Source organism: Myxocyprinus asiaticus, chromosome 17, assembly GCF_019703515.2.
Source record: "Myxocyprinus asiaticus isolate MX2 ecotype Aquarium Trade chromosome 17, UBuf_Myxa_2, whole genome shotgun sequence".
NCBI classification, from domain to species: Eukaryota; Metazoa; Chordata; class Actinopteri; order Cypriniformes; family Catostomidae; genus Myxocyprinus; species Myxocyprinus asiaticus.
Window position 1 is genome coordinate 1,478,051 of NC_059360.1, and position 25,134 is coordinate 1,503,184.

General features: G+C 36.8%; 1 protein-coding gene across 1 annotated transcript; it reads left to right on the top strand.

Annotated features, from left to right (window-relative positions):
• Positions 1-797: 797 nt before the first annotated feature.
• LOC127455357 (serine/threonine-protein kinase Nek9) lies at positions 798-20,883 on the top strand. The gene is made up of 23 exons (XM_051723188.1): positions 798-1,218; positions 1,620-1,797; positions 2,071-2,126; positions 2,220-2,290; positions 2,396-2,501; positions 5,043-5,174; positions 5,340-5,450; positions 5,562-5,626; positions 7,205-7,255; positions 7,693-7,885; positions 8,057-8,201; positions 12,329-12,529; positions 12,617-12,663; positions 13,378-13,539; positions 15,022-15,130; positions 16,211-16,372; positions 16,453-16,620; positions 16,704-16,763; positions 16,847-17,025; positions 17,105-17,260; positions 18,242-18,334; positions 18,476-18,529; positions 19,530-20,883. The coding sequence occupies exons 1-23, from the start codon at positions 1,039-1,041 to the stop codon at positions 19,644-19,646; spliced, it is 2,796 nt and encodes a 931-aa protein (XP_051579148.1). The 5' UTR covers positions 798-1,038; the 3' UTR covers positions 19,647-20,883.
• The last annotated feature ends 4,251 nt before the right edge of the window (positions 20,884-25,134 follow it).

Here is a 25,134-nt window from a genome sequence, read left to right on the forward strand (position 1 = left end):
TTATTACATAGGGGAAACAAAGTACTTAAACCACTTCTAACTTGTTATGTCCTACAATCTGATTTTACAACACAGCGTTAATTGTTGACTGAAAATAATTGAAATTAATGACACTATGATCTTGTTCCTGGATTGTAACTCTGGCTTCCCCATTATTAATAACACTTTAAAATTAAAATATATTTTTGACAAATTTCACTTGTACAAATGGTAATGAATCAAACCTTGTTTTTAGTTTGTTTTTTTTGTTTTTTTCATGGACATAAAATTTTATTTAAGGTTTTTTTTTTTTTTTTTTTTCACTCATTCATCTGACCACAAAAACAAAACAAAAACAAAAAATCTGTCAACAATTCTTCCTTTACAAACATTAATTTCTGTAATTTTAATATGTTAAATATATGTTTATCAAAAAGTAATATAATAGCCTATACAGAGACCTCTTTTAATTTAATCAATTATTTGCAATAAATTGTATTTTATTTTATATATATATATATATATATATATATATATATATATATATATATATATATATATATATATATATATATATATATATATATATATATATACAAGTGGTTTTGAACATACAATGGTGAAAAATATTAACGTTGTCTCTGTGATTTTTATTTTTAATATAAATACATTTTAGAACTACATGTTAAATAAATATAGTTTGCTGGCACATTATTTTGAAATAAAAGCCAGTTTCCGGCCACTTCCGGTTCCGGAAAAGGATGTTGTTGTTTCTGTCCGAACAGAGATGTCAATAGTGAGTCGACTCTCAAAGATTCATTTAGACTCGCTTGAACGTAGACTTGTGACAGAGGGAATCGATTCCTTGCTGGAAACAACTCTCAACAGCAACTTCGAGACGGAGCGCAGCGAAATCATCGAATTAAAATACTAGAAAGTTCGTTTGAGCGACAGACAGATGTTTGATTGTTCTGTCTATCTGAACTGAACAGGCCAAGACACCAAACAAACCCTAAAGTGTGTTTTCTGTGTGATCTCCAGTGTGGTGTAGTGAGTAAGATGTCTTTAGAGGAGTATGAGAGGCATTACGCCTCTTTAAACTCGGAGTCTGGATGTGAATCCGTCAGTGGAAGATCTTCAACATCTTACAGTGGAGAAGAGGAGAAGTTACATTATATTCCCATTCGAGTGCTGGGAAAAGGGGCTTTTGGAGAAGCGACACTGTACAGACGCACTGAGGTAAACAACAACAAGTCATGAATATACTAATGAAAACAAATACAGTGTTGACAGTGTGGTCAAAAGTATGTGGAACCCCTCTGATTGGTGGATTGGGGTGTTTTGGTCACGCCCACTGCTTGAAGGGTTATAAATTCAAGTAACCTCAACAAATTAATCTCGATGATCACTTTAAAGTCCATTGAACCCAATAGGAAGAATACAGTAGAGTTTATACAGGGAGATATCAGTCATTTTAAAATAGTGATTTCAAGGCCTGGAAATCAGTGACATTTCTATCATTTTTAATTGGCTAAATATTGCTCTTTGTGAGTGCTTGTGAAAAGTAAAAGTTGATAACATGGTCTGTTTCATGATGGTCTTAGTATTTGAGTCATTTACACACGTTGTGGTCTCTTCAGGATAATTCTCTGGTGGTTTGGAAGGAGATCGATCTGAACAATCTCTCCGATAAGAAGCGCAGAGACGTCATGAATGAAATCAGCATCCTGTCCATTCTACAGCACAACAACATCATCGCATACTTCAATCACTTCATGGACAAAAACACGCTGCTCATAGAGCTGGAATACTGCAACGGTACGACACCACCGTCTAATGTTAAATACAACACTCCAGAGACACAGAGGATCATTATAAACCAATAACATCTACAGTAACATTGTTACCACTCCCATCCCTGTTTGTGTTTGCTGTTATTATTTAAAGATGATTTCCATTGTCATGATGATGATGATAATGATGATGAATATGTTTGGGTTATGATTTATTTGTCCTGGATGATACAATAAACATAATACAGTCTGATCACAAAAGAATAAAACAACCAATAATTGAATGTTTTTAATGCAGGTGGAAATCTTTATGAAAAAATCAACCAGCAGAAAGGGACACTCTTCGAGGAAGAGGTACAGTTATAACCAAAACCTGTTCAGATGTTTTATTCTGCATGACACGTATGGCACAAAAAGGTTTTTATTTGAATAATCTCTTTCTCGTAGGTCGTCATATGGTACTTGTATCAGATCGCCGCAGCTGTCGCTCATATTCATAAAGCAGGTGTCTTACACAGGTAAATGATCTCATTTCAGGATTGTAATCTCTAATATGATCAATACATTTCTATAATCAAAGCTCTTCTAGGATTTCCATTAAACAGTTTGTGTCTCTTTAAAAGGGACATCAAAACCTTGAACATCTTCCTCACCAAAACCAACCTGATAAAGTTAGGAGATTATGGGTTGGCAAAGAAACTCGACTCGCAATATTCCATGGCTGAAACTGTGAGTTAATGCATACATTATCTTCTGTATATGACTCAGTATGTCACAGATGAGTTGTTCCATGTCAAATCAACACATTTTATTTCATTAATTTACATTTTTTCTGAAGAAATATAAACGATGATGATGATGATGAAATCCAAAATATGAAATTTAACAAGAGTCATGTCAAAAGCAATAGTACCCGTTATAATCAATGATGCTGTTTACCATGGAAGCATACGTTGTAGCGCGTCATGTTGTGCCGACAGTAAACAGATGTCCCGTTCCATTTTGTGCTACACGCGCTGGCGCAACTACTGCCAACAACACAAATAAACGGTTTAGACAGTTCGTGTCTACACGCTCGGTGTAAACAGCCTCAAGCCGTTGCTTCGTGACATGTCAATGGACACGCCTGGTGTAAACAGGATGTCAGCACTATAAACTATCAAACAGTCATGACATATTAAATATTAATGAATGGAACCGTTTACTTACTGTTTTGCATCAGGTCCAAGTGTTTTAAACTGCCCCATCCTTCAATAACAGTTCCTTTGCAAAGCTTGAATCATTTTATGACTGTTCACAAGCAATCCATGCTGAAATACGCTGAAGACACATCCAGTTTCCAGTTTCACTCCTGTGCCTCTGCTTGTTTGGGAAAAAGGAAGTGGGAGCTGGGTGCACATCCAAACATATGACATTTCTTTTCACACTTTTCAGCGTCTTCCCATTCACACATTGCTTTTCCAGCAGCACGCACCCTAGTGGCTTTCCAGCTCACTGACCTCTCAGTCGCTCTGCTTATCAGTAGCAGCTGTCAATCACACACACAGACACACAGCTTTGTTGCGTCTCTCTCTCTCGGTGTCTCACTTCCGACTGCAGCTCTGGTCACGGCTTTATCCCTCACCTGCCAACACCGCAATCACCAACAGTTGGGCGAGATCATTTGCCCCAGGTGTCCATCCTGGCCTCGCTCCGCACACTTCATCGCTCGGCCCCGCCCGCCACAATTCCATCATGTCTTCATACACTTACAACTAAAAATAGTGCAGATGGGTGAAAGTACATGTCCATGACAGAGAGCTTCTCCTCTTCAGAGTTGTAACTTGACACTGCGTCTTTTAAAAGCGGCCCGAGATATGTATCAAGCAGTTAAAGATGTCTGTCTGTGCATGTTTATGTAGAAAAACATTTAAATCCAGACCGTCACATGAAGGTGACATGTGTAAGTCCATTTAGGATGAATCTCCCATGACGGGCCCATCACTCTCCTCTTCACCTGTGTAAATAAGCACCAGTGGGCGTGGCCAAGGGTGCAATGACAGAAAAATAGGTGTTGTATATGCAGATGTATTTGGTCTTTGTGACATCACAAGTTCTGTGAATTCCAAACGAGATGTTTTTGCAGCTTGGTTTAATTAAATGCTCTTTTTCTATTAAGGAGGAAGTTTTCAGTTCTGAAATTTACAGTATGTTTTTATAGTACAATGACCTCTTATATATCAAAAGATCAAGTTTTGAGTAATGACCCCTTTAGTTATTTAAAAAGAGCTAATGCAACACAATCCTTTAGCATTTGGTCTCAACTTAATTTCTTTGTGTACAATTCATCTATTTTTACTTAATCCAATTGTGTTGGGACTAAGTGAATAATATATGTTGCATCAATGTGTTGCTGAAACTGGGCAAGGGATTTCCAGTTCCCAGCATGCTTTGTATGGGACTGGATTGGGAGAGTACATTTTAAAATTAAGTGTTATTTTGATGTATTTCTATGCAAAATGAAACAAGTAGGATACTTGTTAGTGTTTAATGTTCTGTCATGTTGAATTTTTACCATTGTGGAGAAGAGTGGAGCTAATGGTTAGTTCGAGGTTGGGTACATTACTACTGAAAAACCAGTGTGTATTGCTTTTCTTTATGGAGCAAATACTGAGATCAGTAAAAAGACTGATTGGGGATCTCTAAAGTCTCAGAAGCACCATCCTTGTTATACAATAATATATTTATGATATGCTAAAGTGTTTGTTGCTAGTTAGCAACAAGCTGTGAGATTCAATAGAGTTAAGTTAGTTATTTTTGCAATACAAAGTATTTGAGTAGAGCCTACATTTTAATAAAAAAAGAAAAAAAAAAGAAACTCATTTTCATTTTATGGAACCAATGTCCACAATTGAATTAAGTTAAACAAATCTTTTGTATAGGGGGTCAAAATGACAATTGTCGCCTATGATTTTGGAGCAAGACTACAGGTGAAAAAATAACCCTAGAAATGTGTCCGCATCATAATTTTATTTGTACACAGAGATGGGTTGATCTATTACTAAAATCAGTTGACATCAGCACCTCTTGTTGCATTATATGCCAATGGTGAGAGTCCAAAAATGGGAGAGATTGTGTTGTTTTCCAAAGTTGGAGTGCCTATAACTTCAGAAAACGCGTTTCTTTATTTATAAGTCTCTGTTGTCCCTATTCATTGTCAAATCAAATCTCTCACATCACTCTGCATTGGAGTTATGTTTATGTATCTGATGTGATGTATTTTTACTCTAGTGTGTTGGCACTCCATACTACATGTCTCCTGAGCTCTGTCAAGGAGTGAAATATAACTTTAAATCAGACATCTGGGCTATGGGATGTGTCTTATTTGAGCTGCTCGCCCTCACCAGGACCTTTGATGCCACGGTAATTATCTTTATCTGAAATGTGAATCAACATCACTGTCCTTTAAGAGATACTTACTTTCCATCACAGACTTTAGATTGTAAAGCACTCGTCTGATTTGTTAATCAAATGACATGAGGTGTTCTTCAAGCTTTCGTAACAGATGTGTGTTTGCTCTTTTCTCAGAATCCTCTGAACTTGTGTGTGAAGATCGTTCAGGGCAACTGGACCATGGAGATCAACTCTGATGTTTATTCATCTGAACTCATCAAGCTGGTGTATGAGTGTTTAGATCAGGTGCTGCCCTGCTCTTATCATTTTAATAAATGAGTGTTTATGGGTTAATGTGTCTGTCGATCATAAATATCATGATGTCATGATGATATTTAATGTGTGTTGATTTTGAAGGACCCTGAAAAAAGACCCACAGCCGAGCAGATATTAGAGCAGCCTGTCATCTCTCGTGTGAGACCGTGAGTAAACACGTGATCTACTGTACACTTACACCCTGTCTACACTGGACGCAAGCGTCGCGGTAAAAGCATATCTTTCCCATTCTTATCAATGACGCTGTCTACACTGGAAGCGTCAGTTGCGGCGCGTCGCATAGCGCCGACAGTAAACGGATGCCCCGTTCTACTGCTGAAGTGCTGCAGAGCTTTTCCAGCCACTTAGAATGTTTACAAATATGTATACATTTTCCCCATCAATTCTAATTACTGTAATGCAAAAAAGTTCTATTTATTAAAAGTATATTAGAACATAATATTTAACCTCCTGAGACCCAAGCGTGACTGCTGTGTGGATTTTCCATCCCCATCTCCCTTTTTGATTTGATTTGTAAAAAAATAATGTTTTTAGAGCAAGTAGTTTTCCTAAAAATGAATGTCTCATATGTGGACAGCGGGACTAAGTTGGGAAATGTTAAGAAATACCAAACTATAGAAAGTCTGACTTTTTTCATCAAATAGTTTATTATGATGAGACGTTACAGACATTACATCAGAAATTAGCATAATTAATTCTGATTCAAAGTAATGTCCAGCATCATTCAATCACTGTCAATCATGTTAAAATAAAATGATACATTATAAATTCTGAATCTATGTACTGATTATCATTGTCACATGTCTGTCAAACATGTTGAGTGATCCAAACATCATCTGCAGCCTGAAACTGAACTTTTGATCAGATTTTAGGAGTGAATGCACTTAACTGCATAGAGAGCTATAGGTTGCTCCCTTGCTCCCTATTTAGTGAATGACTTAACCTCCAGTGTGCTGTCTGTCTGCACTGGTCTCAGAACAGTTTGAAATGCACCTTATTTTCATCTTAACTCCATATAAAGCCTCTGAAAGCAACATTTTTCAGCTTTTGGATGAACACATTAATTCTCAATGTGATAATGCACAGTAAACATAGGATATTTTAAGGAAAATTAGCCTGTAGTCCACATATGTGGTCATTGTGTTTAACAGCGTGCCATTTCGCGATAAATTGCTCAAATTAAAAAATTGGCATATCGGATAAAACTAGAGACTCTAATCTTTTGACTCAATCAGGTTTTGATGTAAAAACATAATTCGTTTTCTTACCAGATGTAGTTTTGTTGGCATTTTTCCCAAAGACAAACTCTGCTGTGGTCTGCGCAGAGTTATTTTGTCACATGACTCAGTGCATCGAAAGTTTAGCCCTGTACTGACTGCCCAGAGTCTCCTGAACTGAGATCAGTCGGTTTAAATGAAATTATGCGTTGCATATAGCGAAGCCAAAATACAACGTCCACGCATGTGTACGTGGGGTCGCACGAGGTTAAATAAAGTATTTACTGCCTTGAATTTAAGCCGATTTAACAGACATTCATGAAGAATGGTTCTGAAAATATTTTTGTTTAATTGTTGTTTTTTTTCTTTTGATTTTGGGGTGAAATATGACCCTTACGTGTTTTAATGAGATTTTCCCACTTGTCCAATTAAGCAGACAGATTTTTAAGCAGGATGTAGAACACTGATGATGTTGACATGATGAGTGATTCTCGTGTGTGTGTTTAGAGAGCTGGAGGAGAGAGTGGCAGCGCTCAATTCTGCCATCAAGAAACCAAAGTAAGTGAAGTTTCATTACCAACAATCCACAAGTCTTTCTGGAATGCCCTGTTTATAAAATCGGGGTGTTTAATTGAAGGACATTCTATTCGATTTACATGGAATTTGACATTTTTCATCCTGAAAAAAAGTTATCATAAGCATAAAAAAAAAGATTGTATTAGTCAGCTTGTTTTTCAGATTTGAGCCAAGTAAATGTCTGGGCATGGACTTGAAAGACTAATTGACCCTGACATTCTGAAGACACGTGCCAAATTTCACCAATTTTCTGGCACTTTAAACAATCCTCATTACTTTGTCAAAAAAGTTCAAATTTGACTAAAACAGTGGTAAAGCAACATTTGCAGGATCTATTCATTTAAATTGACCAAATGTGCAAATATTCTGTGGATCATCTGGAACCCTGTTGATGACTTTTCCGGCTATATTTGTTTCAGGTTAAGCACAGTGACGGAGACGTCGGTTGCCGTGGTGACCACACGCTCCCGGGAGGTGTATTTCTGGGGCGGGGGGAAGTTCACACCGCAGAAGCTGGACATGTTTAAAGGGGGCAGCAGCGCGCAGCACGTGTGCGCAGGAGAGACGCATTTTGCAGTCGTTACAGTAGAGAAAGAGCTGTACACTTGGGCTGTATGCATTCATATCTTGTTTTCTCATAGTATAGAAATGAACTGACCATCAATCTATGTTGTTCGTTAAAGGTCTATACATATGTAGTACGTATGGAAGGAGATGAAATAAAATGGACAGAGTAAGAATTACAGAAATAAATGTTCTTGTTGAACGTTGATGTGTTTGTAGAGTGTTCAGGGAGGGGCGAAGATGGTGGGTCAGCTGGGTCATGGTGATCAGGCCTCGTACCGTCAGCCACGGCGCGTGGAGCGTCTGCAGGGGAAAGCCATCAGACAGGTGTCGTGCGGGGCTGATTTCACTGCCTGCATCACCGGTGAGTAAAGACACACTATTAAATGCCAGAGAGTCTAAAAGCTGGAGTGTACATTTGAGAAAACAGCTGTTGAATTTATTATTATTGGAGACACTGAAAGGGACTTTGTACTGTAAGATGAGATATACAGTTGGGTCCAAAAGTTTGAACCCAGTGAAGTTGAAGAGTTCTTCTTCAACTTCGGGCACTTTCATGTCCCAGGGATTGCTTTAAAAAAAAAAAAAAAAAATATATATATATATATATATATATATATATATATATATATATATATATATATATATATATATATATAAAATTATTATTATTATTATTTTTATTATTATAAGAAGGTCTCATTAAAACTGACTTTTTACTAGGACTTCATCATTTATATATTTCAAATGTCTTTTATGCACAGATTTGACTGTTTTAGTGCCAGACCCAGACTTTCAATATTAAACTATGAAAATACATTATAAAAATACACATTACATGTTTAAAACTGTTAATCTAAACAAAGAGTGAAATAAACATAAAACATTTCAATATTTTTGTGTGAAAATGATTTTGATCCTTTTTTTCAACAATTACAACTGTCCCACAGTTGTAGCATCATTTTCCACCTCACCAAACATTTTTGCCCCTAATAAAGTTTGTTCAGAAGTTAGTGTACTTGTTAACCAAGTGGACAAAACTGTCAGTGAAGAGCACGCTGGAGATGAAATATGAGACAAAACAACGAAAAATCAAGGGAAATATCACTTGTGAGCAGAATATTTTTATTAATCAAGTTGTAATTTTGCAAAAATATGCAAAAAGTGTGAATATATGATTTAATTGTGAATTTAGGATACATAAAACTATGTATGGGAACTGTTTTTATAACAAGAGGTGTTTTTAGCTATGTAATTAACCTTAGCAAGACATAGGTGTCTGTCATTGTTTTTTTTAAAGTGTTAAAAATGGCACTTCCATCAGCGTCATTTCCAGCACAGAATTCTATTAAACACAACACTTCTATCAGGAAGACTCGCAGACTTGAGTGAAATTGAAGATGACATTTATTTGATGAATATAAAACAGAAATGTAATGTCTCTCTTTGGTGTAAGCCCCGTCTGGCAGTCCGAAGAAGTTGTATTCGGAACCGTCATATCCTGCCGGAGATAGGAGGCAGGGGCGAGGAGCCTACCCCCGTGCAGGACGGGACTCAACTGGTGGCGGTGGGGTGGTGGAGGGGTTAGCACACTGAAACAGCAATGTGATAGATTGTGAGCAGACTTATAAAGCAATGGCTGACTTGTGATTGGCTAGGAGTTACCTAGCTAATGGTGCTATGATGTACAGCTGCTAGTCTTCCCGCTAGAACTACGCTGCATTTACATAGAATTTGAGATGTGTTGGAAATGACACAAAAATGACATAAATCTATAAAGACATAAAATGACATTGTTAGTAGACAAATTAAAAAACTAGTGAGAGTTTGAGAATGTTGTAATGAGACTTTTCTTTCTAGAAGTCCAAAGTGCCTGAAGTTGAAGAAACACCCATAAAAAAGAGAATAACTCTTTTTTGTTGAAAAGATTAGCAATTAGCAAAAGAAAAAAAAACCTTTGTGCACCTTTAAGATTCTCACCATTTCTGGGTTACTAATGAAATGTAAGTAAATTAGTGTCATTTATCACGTGAACTCTTTGTACAGACTAGAGATCAACTGATTGTGGATTTTGCCGATACCGATAACTAAGGTTGTGGAAAAGGTTTATAACCGATTAATCAGCCGACAGTTTTTAAAATCTATTTATAGAATGATTTATAAACTATTTCTCATTCTTTTCTTACCAAGACTTGCACAGACACAGAGGCTACAAGAGTCCAAAATAAAATAAAAGTTTATTGTTCAACCAAAATCCCAATAATAATCAGAAAAGAAGGAGATTTGGGGCATTACGCGGGACTTTTAACTATAAACAAGTCTAAAACACAATGGAGACTCTTATTTTGAAATAACGGAGACTTGGTCCTGTTACAATGCTCTATATATAAGTATTAAACAAATTAAGCATTTTATAGCCTATATATTTACCAGATGAAGGGTTATATATGTAAGGGATAATCCACGGCTAGATGTGCATTAAACAATTTTAAATGCACAACGTGGAGGCAAAGAACCACCCGATGCGAAGCGGAGGATAAGGCACACGTATCCCGCTTATACCATGGTCACTTGCCAGAATTGATTAGTTACAGCTGTCATACATTTTTTTGCAGGGCAAATTTTGACTGGAAGAACAAAAAATAACGGTTAATTTTATCTAAGTGCCGTTAGATCTGCAGCTCTGCCTATTCAGACACAGAGAAAAAGTAGTGTGAACACACACTTGGTCAAAACTGTGAATTTAAATCCAGAAATAATAATATCCACAGAAGGTAGAGGGGTTGTCAATCCAGAGAAAATGTATTATTAAATTTTTATTCATTCACATAAATGTGGGAAAACCGACATTATAAACATGGCATTGAGAGTAAAAGTAGCACTTACTGTATGATAAGGGGAAACCCATTCGAAACACTCTGGAACCTGCAGATTTGGACCTCTCAGACATCGGTATGGTTTCCATCAAGGCTGCACGATTGACTGAATTAAGAATGAAATTGCAATTTGTCCTTGAATGGTAGCATTTCACCGCAAATGTAAACATGCTTCTCCTTCAGCGTTTGAGTCAGAGATGTGTGAGCGCTGGGGGGGCTTTAGTGGCTATCGGCGGCACTTCAGCTCAGCAACGTAACATACACAAGACTTGCATTGCCTTATCGGGCAGCAGTAGGTCCTGATTTCCTTCTCTCACCTTCCGTGCAAAACAAGCTGAATTCCATTATATTAGCTATGCTGATGAAAGTGGTTTAGGAATTGTTTTATGTTATGTTGCTAGGGTTATAAACAGCACATTAATATCGAACGGTGATTAAAACTGACTGGAACTACCTGTGCATTCAACGGTTTGAACCGCACGCATTCCAGCCAATCAGAATAGAGTATTAGAACAGACCATGGTATAAATATATTTATACTTTACCAGATGTGGTTTAATGAGGAATAAGGTTTATTATTATTTACAAGATATGAAGTTGAAGATTTTTTGTTGCATGTCCTTGCTTCAATTTAGATCAAATCTAGAATTTTTTTTTTCCCTCCCCTTTTTCTCCCAATTTGGAATGCCCAATTCCCAATGCGCTTTAAGTCCTCATGGTAGCGTAGTGACTCGCCTCAATCCGGGCGGCGGAGGATGAATCTCAGTTGCCTCCGCGTCTGAGACCGTCAATCCACGCATCTTATCACCTGATTTGTTGAGCGCATTACCACAGAGACATAGTGCGTGTGGAGGCTTCACGCTATTCTCCGCGGCATCCACGCACAACTCACCACGCACCCCACTGAGAGCGAGAACCACATTATAGCGACCACGAGGAGGTTACCCCATGTGACTCTACCCTCCCTAGCAACCGGGCCAATTTGGTTGCTTAGGAGACCTGGCTGGAGTCACTCAGCATGCCCTGGATTCGGACTCACGACTCCAGGGGTGATAGTCAGTGTCAGTACTCGCTGAGATACCCAGGCCCCTTCAATTTAGATACTTGATTATTTAATCAAAATAACAAAATATGCATTGAATTTAGGATAAAAAATATGGATGAATATTGTCAGTGATGAAAGATTGAGCAGCAAAGAGGAATGAAAAAATATCGGCACGATTAATCGTACGGTCTACCTAATTGAAGCACACAAGATGCTCTTTGGAGCATCTCAAATCATGCTGGAGAACATGATCATCAGATTTTGTTCCTGCTGACATTAAAACAAAAGAGACACAGAACTCAAATTCAACTACATTTGTCAACTTCCCTGCTAAAAAGACCAGCTTAACCAGTATGTGATTCCCATACTGGTCCAAGCTGGTTTATGCTGGTTTGCTGCTGGTCATAGCCATGCTTCTCACCAGCAAAACCTAGCTAAGCGTATATTTACAGTATTTACTTCAACGTATTGTTCACTTGAAGTCAAATGTTACATAAAATGGACAGTCTAGAAATCATATCGCATTTGTGTTTGTTTGAAGAGGTTTGCTCGTGTTCTTCGTGTTCTCAGATGAGGATCAGATGTATATGTTCGGGTCAGACTACTACGGCTGCATTGGTGTGGAGAACGAGCTGGGCATGGAGGTTCTGGAGCCGGTTTTGCTGAAGTTCTTCGAGGAGCGTCCGGTGAAGCAGGTGTCGTGTGGAGATAATCATGTGGTGGCTTTGACTCAGAGCGGAGAAATCTTCTCATGGGGGTGTGGAGAACACGGTGAGCTCACTTACACAATCACATCACTGATGGACTGTTACAGACAATGACATCATCAGTGACGGTCATCTTATGTTCTCTCCACAGGTCGACTCGGTCTCGACTGTGAGGATGATTTCTCCTCTCCAATGCAAGTGAGTGACACTATTACAGTTCAGGAATCAGAAAACAGTCTGTGGAAAGTTGACAGTCCTGTGGTGTGACATGCTAAACTCGATTTTAAACAGCATTTTCTAAATCTTTTATAATGCATGCAGCTCTATGGTTTCTATGAACATGTTTAGCTCCAGTGTAACATGTTTTCCTTTATTTTAAGTTCTCTCTCTCATCCATCTCTTTGTGTCTCTTACTGCTTTGTTGTTCTTCCTAGCAATGTTTTCGTTTTCTTGCTTTTATGGGAGACCCCTGAACTTCTGGCCATCTATCAAAAGTTTTATGCTCACTTTATGTATTATACTGAATTCTGATGTCTAAGGCCAAGCAACTCCAAGGCCTTTTTAGCTTCAGTCAGTAGCCATTTTCAGTCACTAAATGGCGTCAAGTAGTCATACTAACTTGCACTGATATGAAAAAGTCCATGAAGTGATAATGGCCAAAACCAGTTGCCGAGGTTAATCAGTTTAGCACTCATTATACACAAATATTTGATCACCCATTGACATGATCAATGACAATCACAATCAAGTATTCTAGACAGTCATGTATAATTGTTTTATCTCCTATATATCTGCATTATATTGGCCACTTAATCCCTAGATTCTGGCATCAGCTATTGAGAAAACATATTGATCATTATTTTTTTGTTGTTGTTTTATGATTTTTTGTTTGTTGTTGTGTGTCACATGTAGCTGGAGGTTCCTAAAGGTGCGTTCATTGACTCTGTGTTCTGCGGCAGTGATGGAACATTCTTCCTGACAGAATCTGGAAAGGTTTTAGCGTGCGGCAACAATGAACTGAACAAACTGGGTCTGAATCAGGGCATCACTGGAATCAAAAACCACCCAGGGGAAGTATGTACTATAAGAAAAGAGAGCGTACACTCTACTGTTGGTGTAATGCATTATTAAATAGCTCTGGTCTAAAACTTGGTGTGCTGCCTCACTGTCTGCTTCCTACAGGCAGCATCCTAACTGTCAAAGGACCTCACAAGTGACTGATTTGCAATACTCGACATAGGCACGACACAAATGGCGCTCCTCATGTGAAGTGCTCGGGAGCGTCAACTCACTATTGATTTTAGTTTTTGATGTTTGCATGTTGCAAAGCTAACTGTGCAATACTGTAATAAGCATAACAATGCACAGCACACACAGATATTGGTAAAGTAGTCCATTTTTAATTAGATTGAACATTTAGTGATACTTTTTGTTATTGAATGAAATATATTAATAATCAACATTTCTCCCATTTCATCCGCCATCTTGGATTATTATTATTATTTTATTTTTTTATTATTTTAGAATTTGACAAAAAGAAGGTGACTTAATTAAGATACTTACCATTTGAAACAGCCTTTGTGTCTGTAGTGCACCTATGATGCTTTAACCCTCAATTTTTAAGATTTTAATTTTATTTGTTGATAAAATTGCATTGTTGATCGCAATGGTATAAAATATTGCAACTTTTATTCTTTTTACCATCTAAACATACACACATTCAAAAAAAATCCTGAAAAGAATTATCAATGGTTTTCTATAAATAAAAAGTAGCACTTGTACAGTTTGTGACCAAATTTGACCGACCATTGAAATGAATGAGGAAATGACTACACCACAGTGCAGAACACGCTGACACCTATACCCACCCACCCACCCACACACAGCCACAATACAGAACATACACACATCATACATTACACATCACACACTCACATACACTTACAGAGCATTCTGTAAGTGTATGTGTGTGTGTCTGAAACCAAAGTTTACCCTTCCATGACAAAGTCCATCTTTTTGTTATAAAAAACCTCTTGTTATAAAAAACAGTTCCCTTGCAAAACAAATGAAAAAAACTAAACTTTGTGAAATAATAGCATATATATCCAAATGCACAACTTATATTATCTTATGATATTACAACTTATGATATTATCTTGAAATGAAGGCTATACTTGTCATTGCTATGAAATTGATATGTTTTTTTTTTCCAACAGATGGCAGAAGATGCCAAAAATGCAGCAGATAATATTTGAGCTCATTGAGATCTAAATCCATAAAGTCCTCAAAAATTGTGATAGATATGCAAGAAGTTAGTTAAGAGGTGTGACGCACAAAAGTCATTATATGAATTGGAGAAAAGGTGTTAAACGCCGACTGTTCCAGTCAGTTTTGACCGGGAACAGCACAAGGTTTTTGTTCAGTATGAACAGAACTTGAGGGTAAAATTCTTCTTGCGTAGGCAGCTTACTAGTTTTTGGAGCAGAGTCATTAATTCAGTGTAATTGAACATGTCACATGTTGTTTGGTAATAAAGTTATTCTGTGTCTTATTTAGGATTTTCAGGGGATACCGTACACCACCAGTCTCACTCTGGTCAAACAACTGTCACGCTTTAAGATCCAGTTCATCTCACCTGGAAAAGCACACACAGCAGTGATAGATGGTGACGTTTCATTTACAACTCACACATCAGGGTTTTACTAGTTCTACTAGTTTTACTAGTATTTATTGTCTTATATTTGAGATTCATTACTTGTCATGTACTGTATGTACACCACAAGTCACAGGTTTAGACATGCTTGACTGTATTTGGGTCAATGACATCACACACTTTTTTTCTTTTTCTTTTTCTTTTTTTTTGGGGGTGGGGGGGGGGTTGGTCCGGATGTATTTATGTAAGTTTTCAAAATACATTAAAAATGCAATTCAGTCAAAACAGTTACTTGAATACACCTCTACTATGATGAACATGTTTTCAAATTTTTAGTTCAAAGTCATTTTTTCTGGGGCTTAAAGTTACAAATGTCATGTGGTGTAACCGTCCAGAGACTGTAAATAAAAGTCTCAATAAAAGCTGAAATTCTAGAAATAAGGATATTTTGCCATTTTGTAGTAGTTTGGAATGATCTTTTCTTATTATTTCATTTAAAAAAAATGAGCAGTGAAACAATTTTGTATTAAAATATTATTCAAATTTGAAAAACTTTTGTCTGCCAAATCTAAGTCAGGTGGTGTAACCAACATGCAGCCATTCTGTTGCCATGACAAAAACACTCATAAAACAGAGAAAACCCATTTAGTGTGAAGTAAAAAAAAAACTAAAAAACCCCGATATTTTTATGTTTGTTCAGGTCAAATGGAGAAACCCTGAGTAAACTTCTTAATATGTGTTTGAAAACTTTTGTAAAACTTGGTTACATCACATGACATTTCATAAGTCATTAAATAATTTTTTTTGTAGAAAATGATATGTGTTTTTTTAATGTATGGAACCAACATAACGTGTAACTCCTTCAATAGTGTTTTAAAACCATCCCAGGATGCACCTCATGAAGCCTCATCATCTCTTCAAAGTCATCGTACTGTAGTTTTGGCTTCTTTCACTGTCATTCTAAAATGTGTAAAATATTAATAATAAAGAATGAGTAGGTGTGTCCAGACTTCTGACTGTTAGTTAAGATTTTAAATAGTTTGGATTACCCCAATGGACACTCACCGTCTGAATGTCTGTGTATGTGTGCAGAACGTGGGCGTCTGATGACCTTCGGCTGTAATAAGTTTGGACAGTTGGGTGTGAAAGACTTTAAGAAGCATCAGGGAGTTCAGATTCTCGTCGGGGCGTTCGGAGGGAAAGTCGTCACAAAGGTGTCGTGTGGAGACGGATTTACTATTGCAGCCACAGAGGGTGAGAGGAACACTCATTCACCCCACTGTAAACTCACATCACCGTGTCTAATACACCTCTTCTGATAATGTCTCCTGCAGATAATCAGATCTTTGCATGGGGAAACGCAGGGAACGGGCGTTTGGGAATGCCCCCTGATAAAGGCTTCGGCTCGGAGGTTTGTCCGGCTCTTCCTCGTCCCATCTTTGGTTCCCTGCATCACGTGCCTGATCTGTCCTGCAGAGGCTGGCATACTATACTCATCATGGGTTAGTAGCACACTACATTTATTAGTGTTAATCTTGCAATTGTTTCCAATGAAAGATGATTCTCTGATTTCTGATTTTTACAGAAAAAGTTCTGAACTCCAAAACCATCCGTTCAAACAGTAGTGGACTGTCTATTGGAAGTGGTAAGATTTATATATGTATTTCGATTGTGGTCCTTTAATCTGATTGGTCAAGTAACATCAATCGTGTTAACGGTTATGTGTAGGTCAGTGCTCGACCACATGTGTGGATCTGGACACAGAGTCACCGACAGAATCCGAGCTGCGTGAGGGGATGTTGGGAGGAACCGTAGAGGCTGACATGGACGAGCGAGGTCTGGAGACCCCCATATTCTCTATGGACAGCAAGACCAACGAGAGCTCGTGTCCCTCGTGGCTGCGGAAGGTGATTCCAACTTTAACATCTGCCATCATCTTCTCACCAAATATAACTGTCTCACCATGTTCCTCTGGTGCGACTGCAGGAGCTGATAGATGCTGAGATTATCCCCATGCCAGAAGATTCCAGAGACTCCATCGATCCACTCACATCCTCGTACACAGAGAGCGCAACGCTGCCATACGACGAGCTCGACGAGCTCAAAGCTGCGGCTGCTGCAGCCACTGGAAAAAGCCTGATGGTGAGAGATCAGCTGCACACTAATGGAAGTATGCCGTGTGGAATTATTTACCCACAATAATGTTCCCATAAGCTGTGGCCATGTGGAAAAAATGTTTTGAATCACATCTAAATGAATGATCAGCGTTTCGGGTCCAGATGTTTCTTGATTTTGCGTATGTAACTGAAGCTGTCAGTTATCTTGTGTGTCGAAATATGCAGCACTAGATAAAAGCGTGTAAATCTCGTCATGAAATTGCTGAAGAAAATGTGTGTTGACGAAGGTTTTTTTTATTTAGTCAACGATAACAGAGACTAGATACTGTTGACGTAAAAATGGTCAAGCAACCAGCTTTACAGTTATTGGACCACTTGAGATGGACTGACCCTATACTGTTTTTGTTACCACTATTAATCAGTTGTTGTGTAGTGATGTTAAGAGCTCATCTTTTAACTTAATGAGATTTGTGGATTGTCAGTGTCATTGAGGTTTGTGTGTTTAGGCTTGAGGTCTATTGTGTCTAGGACTTGCAAGACATCTCTTCAGAGGCAAAGACTGCAGTTCACTTCATGTAAAAATCATTTAAAACCATATATAAGATTGAAATGTTTGAAAGTTCTCGTGTTGTGAATTGATAGCTAGCTGAACAAGAAATGAGTAGTTCTCTCAACAAGACATTTTGCATTTAGTTATTGACTAAACAAAGTAATGTTACTGAGGACAATTATTAAGAACTCCAAAATCATACTGCGTCATGTTGCGTTAACCTCATCAATTACTTTTTTACAGTTTACATTTTTATTTGCTGTATAAAATGAAACGCCCTTATGGATGGTGTCTACCAAACTTTGATGAATAAAAAAGAAATGCAGAGTTTCTTTGTTAATAATGATGCAGTGAACACGGCACAGGTGACTGAAGGGGAAACAGAATTACTGACCATTTCCTGAATAGAGCAGCTGTGATTTTAATCACATGATTTCTGTTATGTTTGTTTTGTAGGCGACAACGTGTGTGGATTATGAGCGTGTGAATGGGGTTGAGATGGGACGATCCGAGCAGAGCTGCTGTCAAGCGAGCGTCGAGCTGGAAAACGTATAATCTTAACATTTTCATGGAGTTTTTCTCTATAAACCTCCAAACTGTTCACTTCAATAATATTTGACACACTTTTAAAAGTCTGTTTTTGTACATCAACTTGAATTTGAATCTAAAATGATCTGTTGTGATTCACAGCTCAGAGAAACAGTGAACCGCCAGGATGCCCAAATTCAGCTGTTACAGAAGCAGGTGAGTCAACCCGATCTCACGAGAAATCATACCAGTTTGTTCATATGACTTCGTCTGAATTCAGAACGTGTGTAATGCGAAAGTTCTGCTTGTCAGATGTGTACGTGCTTATTCATTTTATGCCCTAACCCAAAGCCCATATCTAAAGCTAACCATAGAGTAGAGTCTGTAAGGATGATTTGGAGCATGAAGAGCATGTTATGTATGATAAAAGAAAGTAATTGTCGTGTTTTAGAAGGAGAGTCACCTGACTGGTTGTTTTTGCGAAAGTCCCCAACTCATACGATTTCATACGATTTAGCCAACTCGTACGAATATGTACGATTTCCCTGTGTGAGTGTGTTGTGTGAGTTCAGTCTAACTGCAGGTTTATAGATGATGTTATATACGACACTGTTATATACAGCTGTTTGTGTAAGAACTTCCCTTTCCACAATTTGTAGTGTTACAACCTGGAACTAAAATGCATTTTATTAGGATTGGTACTATTTGATTTACAAAGCATGTTTTGCAGATATTTATTTGTTAAATAGAAAAATATATTTCTATATAAAACTAGCTGATGTTGTACTGATTGTTTTAAGCCCAATGAAGAATTTATAACTCTTATATTCTTATTTAATATCATGTTTAAATACTGTTTTTCTATTTATTCGTGTCTTTGATTGTACAGTGTATTTCTGAAATGTGCAGCACTTTGTGTCAACTTCTGTTGCTTTTAAATGTGCTATATAAATAAACCTTGAGTTGACTTGATAAAATATAAATGTGTCACATGATCTCAGTACACGTTTTTCTACACGGCCCCAGAATTTGGTAGAGAACACATTTAAGCAAATCTCATTATGAAGACCAAGGAGCAACAAAACAACTCCAATTTTCAGTCTTAATATTCCACAGACCTTTTTCGATGTTCTCAACAGAATGTACTATTCCATGCTGAGCAGAAGTGATTTGGTTTGATAAATCTTTATTAAAGCAGTTGTGCTTTCATCATTAGTTCAACGATCAGCTGAAAGAGAACGAGAGGCTGTGGAGAGCCATCGAGAACTTCAGAGCTGGAAGTGATCTTCACGACATCAGTAATAATCACCACTCCACTCATGAAGACCAGTGAGAGATCCACACGTCCAGATCAACTCCAGCAGAACTCCTCAGACAGGAGCTTTAAATTGCGGTAAATTCTGATTGGATGAGACACGTTTGAGCCGCGTCGTGCATACGAACACTCCTCCTTAACCGTGGTAAAATCACTGTAATGCACAGCCTCTTGTGGCTTATTCAGTCGCCAAAATCATTGAGTGCCTTTCACAACCAAAGACTGTTTCACTAGTTTCATGCTGCTGATGTCAAGCCAAATGTTTGTGCTTATATTTCAGTGCTGTATTATTAGTGTTTTGTATTTCTACAGCACGTGTAAGCACTGCCTTTTGAACCCTCGTCTGGGATCAACGTTGAATAATGGCCGATTTCACATGAAACAATCCCTCCATGATGAATGTAATAAAGTGTCATAAACAGCATGCTCAAAATGCCTTTAATCAGATTTAGTCTTTAATAATCATTGAACACAATATTGTTTTACAGTACATTATGTTCTCAGATGGGTCTTAAAGGCTCTTTTATAATCGGACTGTCAAGGAGATTCCCAAAAGTGCCTTTATATTTGTCTTTAACATCAGTATTAAGGATATTTTTACAGTGTTGTTCTCTGTCTTTGTGAGCAGATCTAATGCCACAGATGTATTTTAACAAACTACATCATGTATCAGTGTGAAGAACACACAACAGAACTAAAACCTTCCGTTAACGCTGCGTTTTGACTTCATCATCGTTTTAAAGCTATTCTGTGCACATGACGTGTATCCTGTTCCTCTTGTTCAGTCTCTGTTCTTGTGTTTTCATGATTTACTGAGACGTGTAACTAATGCCATGTTTGTTTGCAGTAATTTCACATTACATGTTTGTTATGCATACATGGAGATATGTTCAAAACTACTGATTTTCTTTGTATTTTTTAAAGATCTTTCTATAGCACTTATCCCTTTTTGTGTTCATTGCCCAATAGATACTTCATGCAAAACTATTAAATTGACATTTGCATGTTTTGCAATGATTGCAACCAAATATGTTTTTGTTTGTGTGTGTGTTTGTATTTTACCTGTAAGAATGGTTTATGCTCATGTTTGTTTTTATATTTAAGATGTTTCCCCCATGTCCTATTCTTTTGAAACTGTATATCACATAATTACGAGACTCGCTCTTAAGATGTTTAATGCTTTATACACATATCAGACATTTACTGATGCACATTTCTAATAAAATATGTCTGTTTGGGGCAAAGTGTCACATGAGTTGTTTATGTTGTTGATATAGCATTTATACCTTTTTTTCTTTTTGATGTTTCATAATTGTTTTAATTGAGCTAAAAACAGCACTATACAGTCTATAATGAGTCCCACCAGAATTTGCAGCGACTTTTCTCAAAAACCATGATTCATTTGCATAATTTACTGGGTAACTGAATCTATACTAAGCTCAAGATATTTTGTGCAAGAATACATATTATTGTGTATTCTGTAATCAACACAATAAGAAAATATAAAACTTTTTTTTTTTTTTATCATGTCAGAAACTACATTAGTTACACAAAGCCAGAGCCTCATACACAGTCTGACACGCATTCATGAACCTACTAACATCATGAGAGAGTCTGTAAATAAGACCGAGAATGATAATCTTGACATTTCTATGAGAGCTTCACACAACAATAGTCTGTTCGTTTTGCGCATGCGCAGCTAACAGGGATTCCAGCGCGTCAAGCGCTTCTTCCGCGTCTGGGAATCCTGAATCATTTTAACCAATCGGTTCGTTTGGACAGTTCAATGAACCGATTCACAACCGAGTCTTCACTGAAAAGTGTTCCCAGAAGTTCCCGTGATAATCTTAGTTGAATTTTTGTAATAAAAAAAGTTCACCATGTTTTAAATGTTGGGTTATATATTGTAGATTGTGTCAAATGTGTTGTTTATTTTTAACAACAGTAGTATGAAGAATATTGTTAACAAAAGTGTTTGATCCCAATATTAATAATATCAATTAATTATTAACAATATGAATTATTTCCAACATTTACAAAATATCTTACAGTCAGTTTTGCTCATAAATAAAGTCATGCACAGGGTTGCCCTTACAAAAAATCGAAACTAGCCGCAAACGTGTTATTTTCACATGCAAATGAGCTTGTGATTCGCAGCAAATGTTTGCCAGAAGTTTGCAGCTCTTCGCTGGTAGTGGTGAACCCGGCAAACCTTTGGCAGCAATGGACAATTTGCCACAAAGCTCTTTGCATATGAAAATCATCAGTGGCGAATTTGCGGCAAATTTGTCATGAACTCTCGATTTTCATAAGGGTGGAGAGTAATGGAATACATGTAACGGGAATACGTATTTAAAATACATAATATAAGTAACTGTATTCCACTACAGTTACAGTTTAAATCATTTAATATTTAGTCCTTTTAGATGGAAAACATTTATACATATAAATGATGCGATCTGAGGAGTGTTTAAACAGCAGTGAAGGACTTCATATGATTTTTTTATTGTAGAACAATACACATACAAATCAAAGACATCCACATAAGAGTAGGGTTACAGTGAAAAAAAAAAAAGAAAAGGAAGAGACACCAGTTCAAATACTCATTCTTCAATTATATTCAAATGAAAAAGTATATTTAGATTTTGTACTATTAATACATTTAAGAGACTCAATAAACAAAAAGCAATCAGTTATAAAAAACCTTAGAACATGGTTTAGATTTACTTGTATATGAAATTTCCCAAATAAAACGCCATCATTGAGGAACGTTTCCTTTGGGAGTTTAATAGAGAGTTTGCGTACACACTGTGTGGTTCTGAAGTAAGTTTGGAGCAGCAGAAATAGATAACCTTGTGTAATTTATCATGTAAACATTTAGCTTTATGCTAAGTTCAAATGCTATTTCTAGCCCTTTAACATGCATGTTACCAGGTACAATTATATGTTTCTAACAAAAAAATACATATTAGATCGGATTTTGTCCCCTCCAATAAGACCTTTGATATTAGGGCGAAGATGTACTGCAAATATCATATTCTTGATCAGAATGTTTGTATTGTTTTCCATTTAAAAATATCTACAAATCCTCAAAACAAGATACATTTTCTTTATCTTGTTTTAGAAGCAACACTGCATAAGATATTTAGGACTTTTTTTAGAGAATATAATTTTAATATAAACGTATTACTGACTGACTGTACTTGCAGACAGGGGCGGACTGGCCTTTGGGAGCACCGGGCGTTTTCCCGGTGGGCCACTGGGTAATTTGGGCCAGCCCGCTGCTGCTCAAGTACTGGCCCATCCTACAGGCCATATAAGAAGCCACCCTGGGCTCCGACATGCCCGCGCGGACCCCTTAAAGCTGCACTATGTAACTTTGTGCATTCTAGCGACATCTGTGTTTAAAATTGCAAGCAATTTGCGGAAGAACACAATACGTGAGTCGTGTTTCGACACTGCTGCTTTGGCGGATGAATCTCCCAATCTGAGTTTACCTGGACATCGCCTGTGTGCGATCATGACTGGAGCCGGAGTCATAACGTGCTATTTTCATGTTGATATGATGCTATACGATTAAACATTTGAAATAGAAATATTACTTGCTTTGATCAAGATAAACAACACCCTTATTTACATATTTGAATGAATTTTACACTTATAGCGCTTTTCTGACACTCAAAGCACTTTTACATAGAGAACAGCGGACTCAATCACCTCAATCACCACCAGTATATTTTAATATGATTATTCAAGTGTTTTATCTGCTATTAATAGTGTTTTACTTATCAATTTAAGAGGTGAAACTGGTGTTATGGATGATACGAGTTCAATAGAAGACATTATTGTTATATTATATTGTACAGCCACAGTTGATAATGCAAGTGAACCGTAATACTACAATAGCATGTCTATACAATGCACACAATAACACTGTACACTAAAATCATAAAACAAGGATTCAAGAATGATGGGGATCAAATATACTTTATTAAACGTAAAAATAATATGCTTAAATATACAATATAACAATGACAGAAGTCAATTTCAGAAGTCATACATATTAAACATGTCACAGTAACTTCCACCGACAATGTAGATACATCGCGATCAGTTAACACACGAGTAATGTTTGATTCAGCATGACAAGCAATATAAGCTTCAACAACACTACCATAAGCATTATAGCAGGTAAACAACTTCACCAGACAGATAACAGATGAACATCTATCCTGAACTGTGTGCGTGTGACTGACTGAACTGGATGTAGTTTCTCCAGTCGGAACATGAGACGGCCTGTTCTTCTTTCCTGTGTTTACAGACATGATGTAATGATGCAAGGATGAACTGTGTAAGTCAGCGATTTCGTGCCAAATCCTACCCAACAGCTCAAAAATAAAAATCATTTTATATGTTTACCGTAGTGAATAGGGGTATGGTAAGGACATTGGTTTGAACATTGATTGTTTATGGGAATTTGTTCATTATTAACCAAAATATCTTACATAGTGCAGCTTTAAAAAACCAAAAATTCAATAAACTCTGCAAGGTAAGCCAATTCAATGGCTTTTATTTTGAAATCATTTACACATTGGAACTCATAACAGTATGACAGCAATATCTATGTACCTCGTGTGGACCTCATTATTTGACACACAAATCACAATAATGGTGACAACCAAAGACAATATATTAAGTATAAGACAAGATCTGAATAATCACAAAATGACATATAACTCATTACAACAAATACAATAACAGCAGTGTAAATAAAATCTGCAAACAGTAAAGCTATGAGCAGTACATAGTCATTTGCATAATATATTCATACTGCAGGAAGCTGAAGTGCGGCATGCTGAATATTGCTCAAATCTGATAAAAATGCAGAAAATAAGTAATGAAAAATATCACTTTGTGGCGATTTGAGTCTTTGAGGCTTACTTTGTTTAAAGGATATCAGAAACAGCGCTTGTCAAACCATAGTGCTTTTCACTTTTACTCAAGAATAATCTGGGGAAGGAATTAAAACACTTCAGATATAAAGACGTTATTAATTATTAGAGCTATTAATCTGCAAAATATCTGCAAAGTTCTACACTTTAAGAGGTATGTTTATTTTGTTTTACATATATTTATATTTGTTTATATTTATATATGTACATATTCTGGCCAACTTTGTTTTCACTGATTTTTTAAATAAACATTTACACATAGTTATGTGAGTAATTGATATGCAATTTTAAGCATTGTCATCAGTGTCTTGCAGTGTGACACTTCATCGAACTATTTTAAACATCATTTTATGATCTTTTATAACTATATATACATAAATAATATATTATTATTATACTTGTTGTTTCCACAACCTCATATTAACTAAGACAATAGTTTATTTGCACTTCTAGAGGTTGAAAGGTGATTAAGATCTTTAAAAACTTTGAAGAAATGCTGACTTTTCATAGCACCTAAAATACACACTTTCCCTTGTACGTTCATGTACATTTTA

Coding starts and splice junctions, on each gene's coding strand:
- LOC127455357 (XM_051723188.1), top strand. CDS start 1,039: ATGTCTTTAGAGGAGTATGAGAGGCATTACGCCTCTTTAAACTCGGAG. Junction 1,219..1,619: donor CACTGTACAGACGCACTGAG/GTAAACAACAAC, acceptor TGGTCTCTTCAG/GATAATTCTCTGGTGGTTTG. Junction 13,540..15,021: donor TCAAAAACCACCCAGGGGAA/GTATGTACTATA, acceptor TGTCTTATTTAG/GATTTTCAGGGGATACCGTA.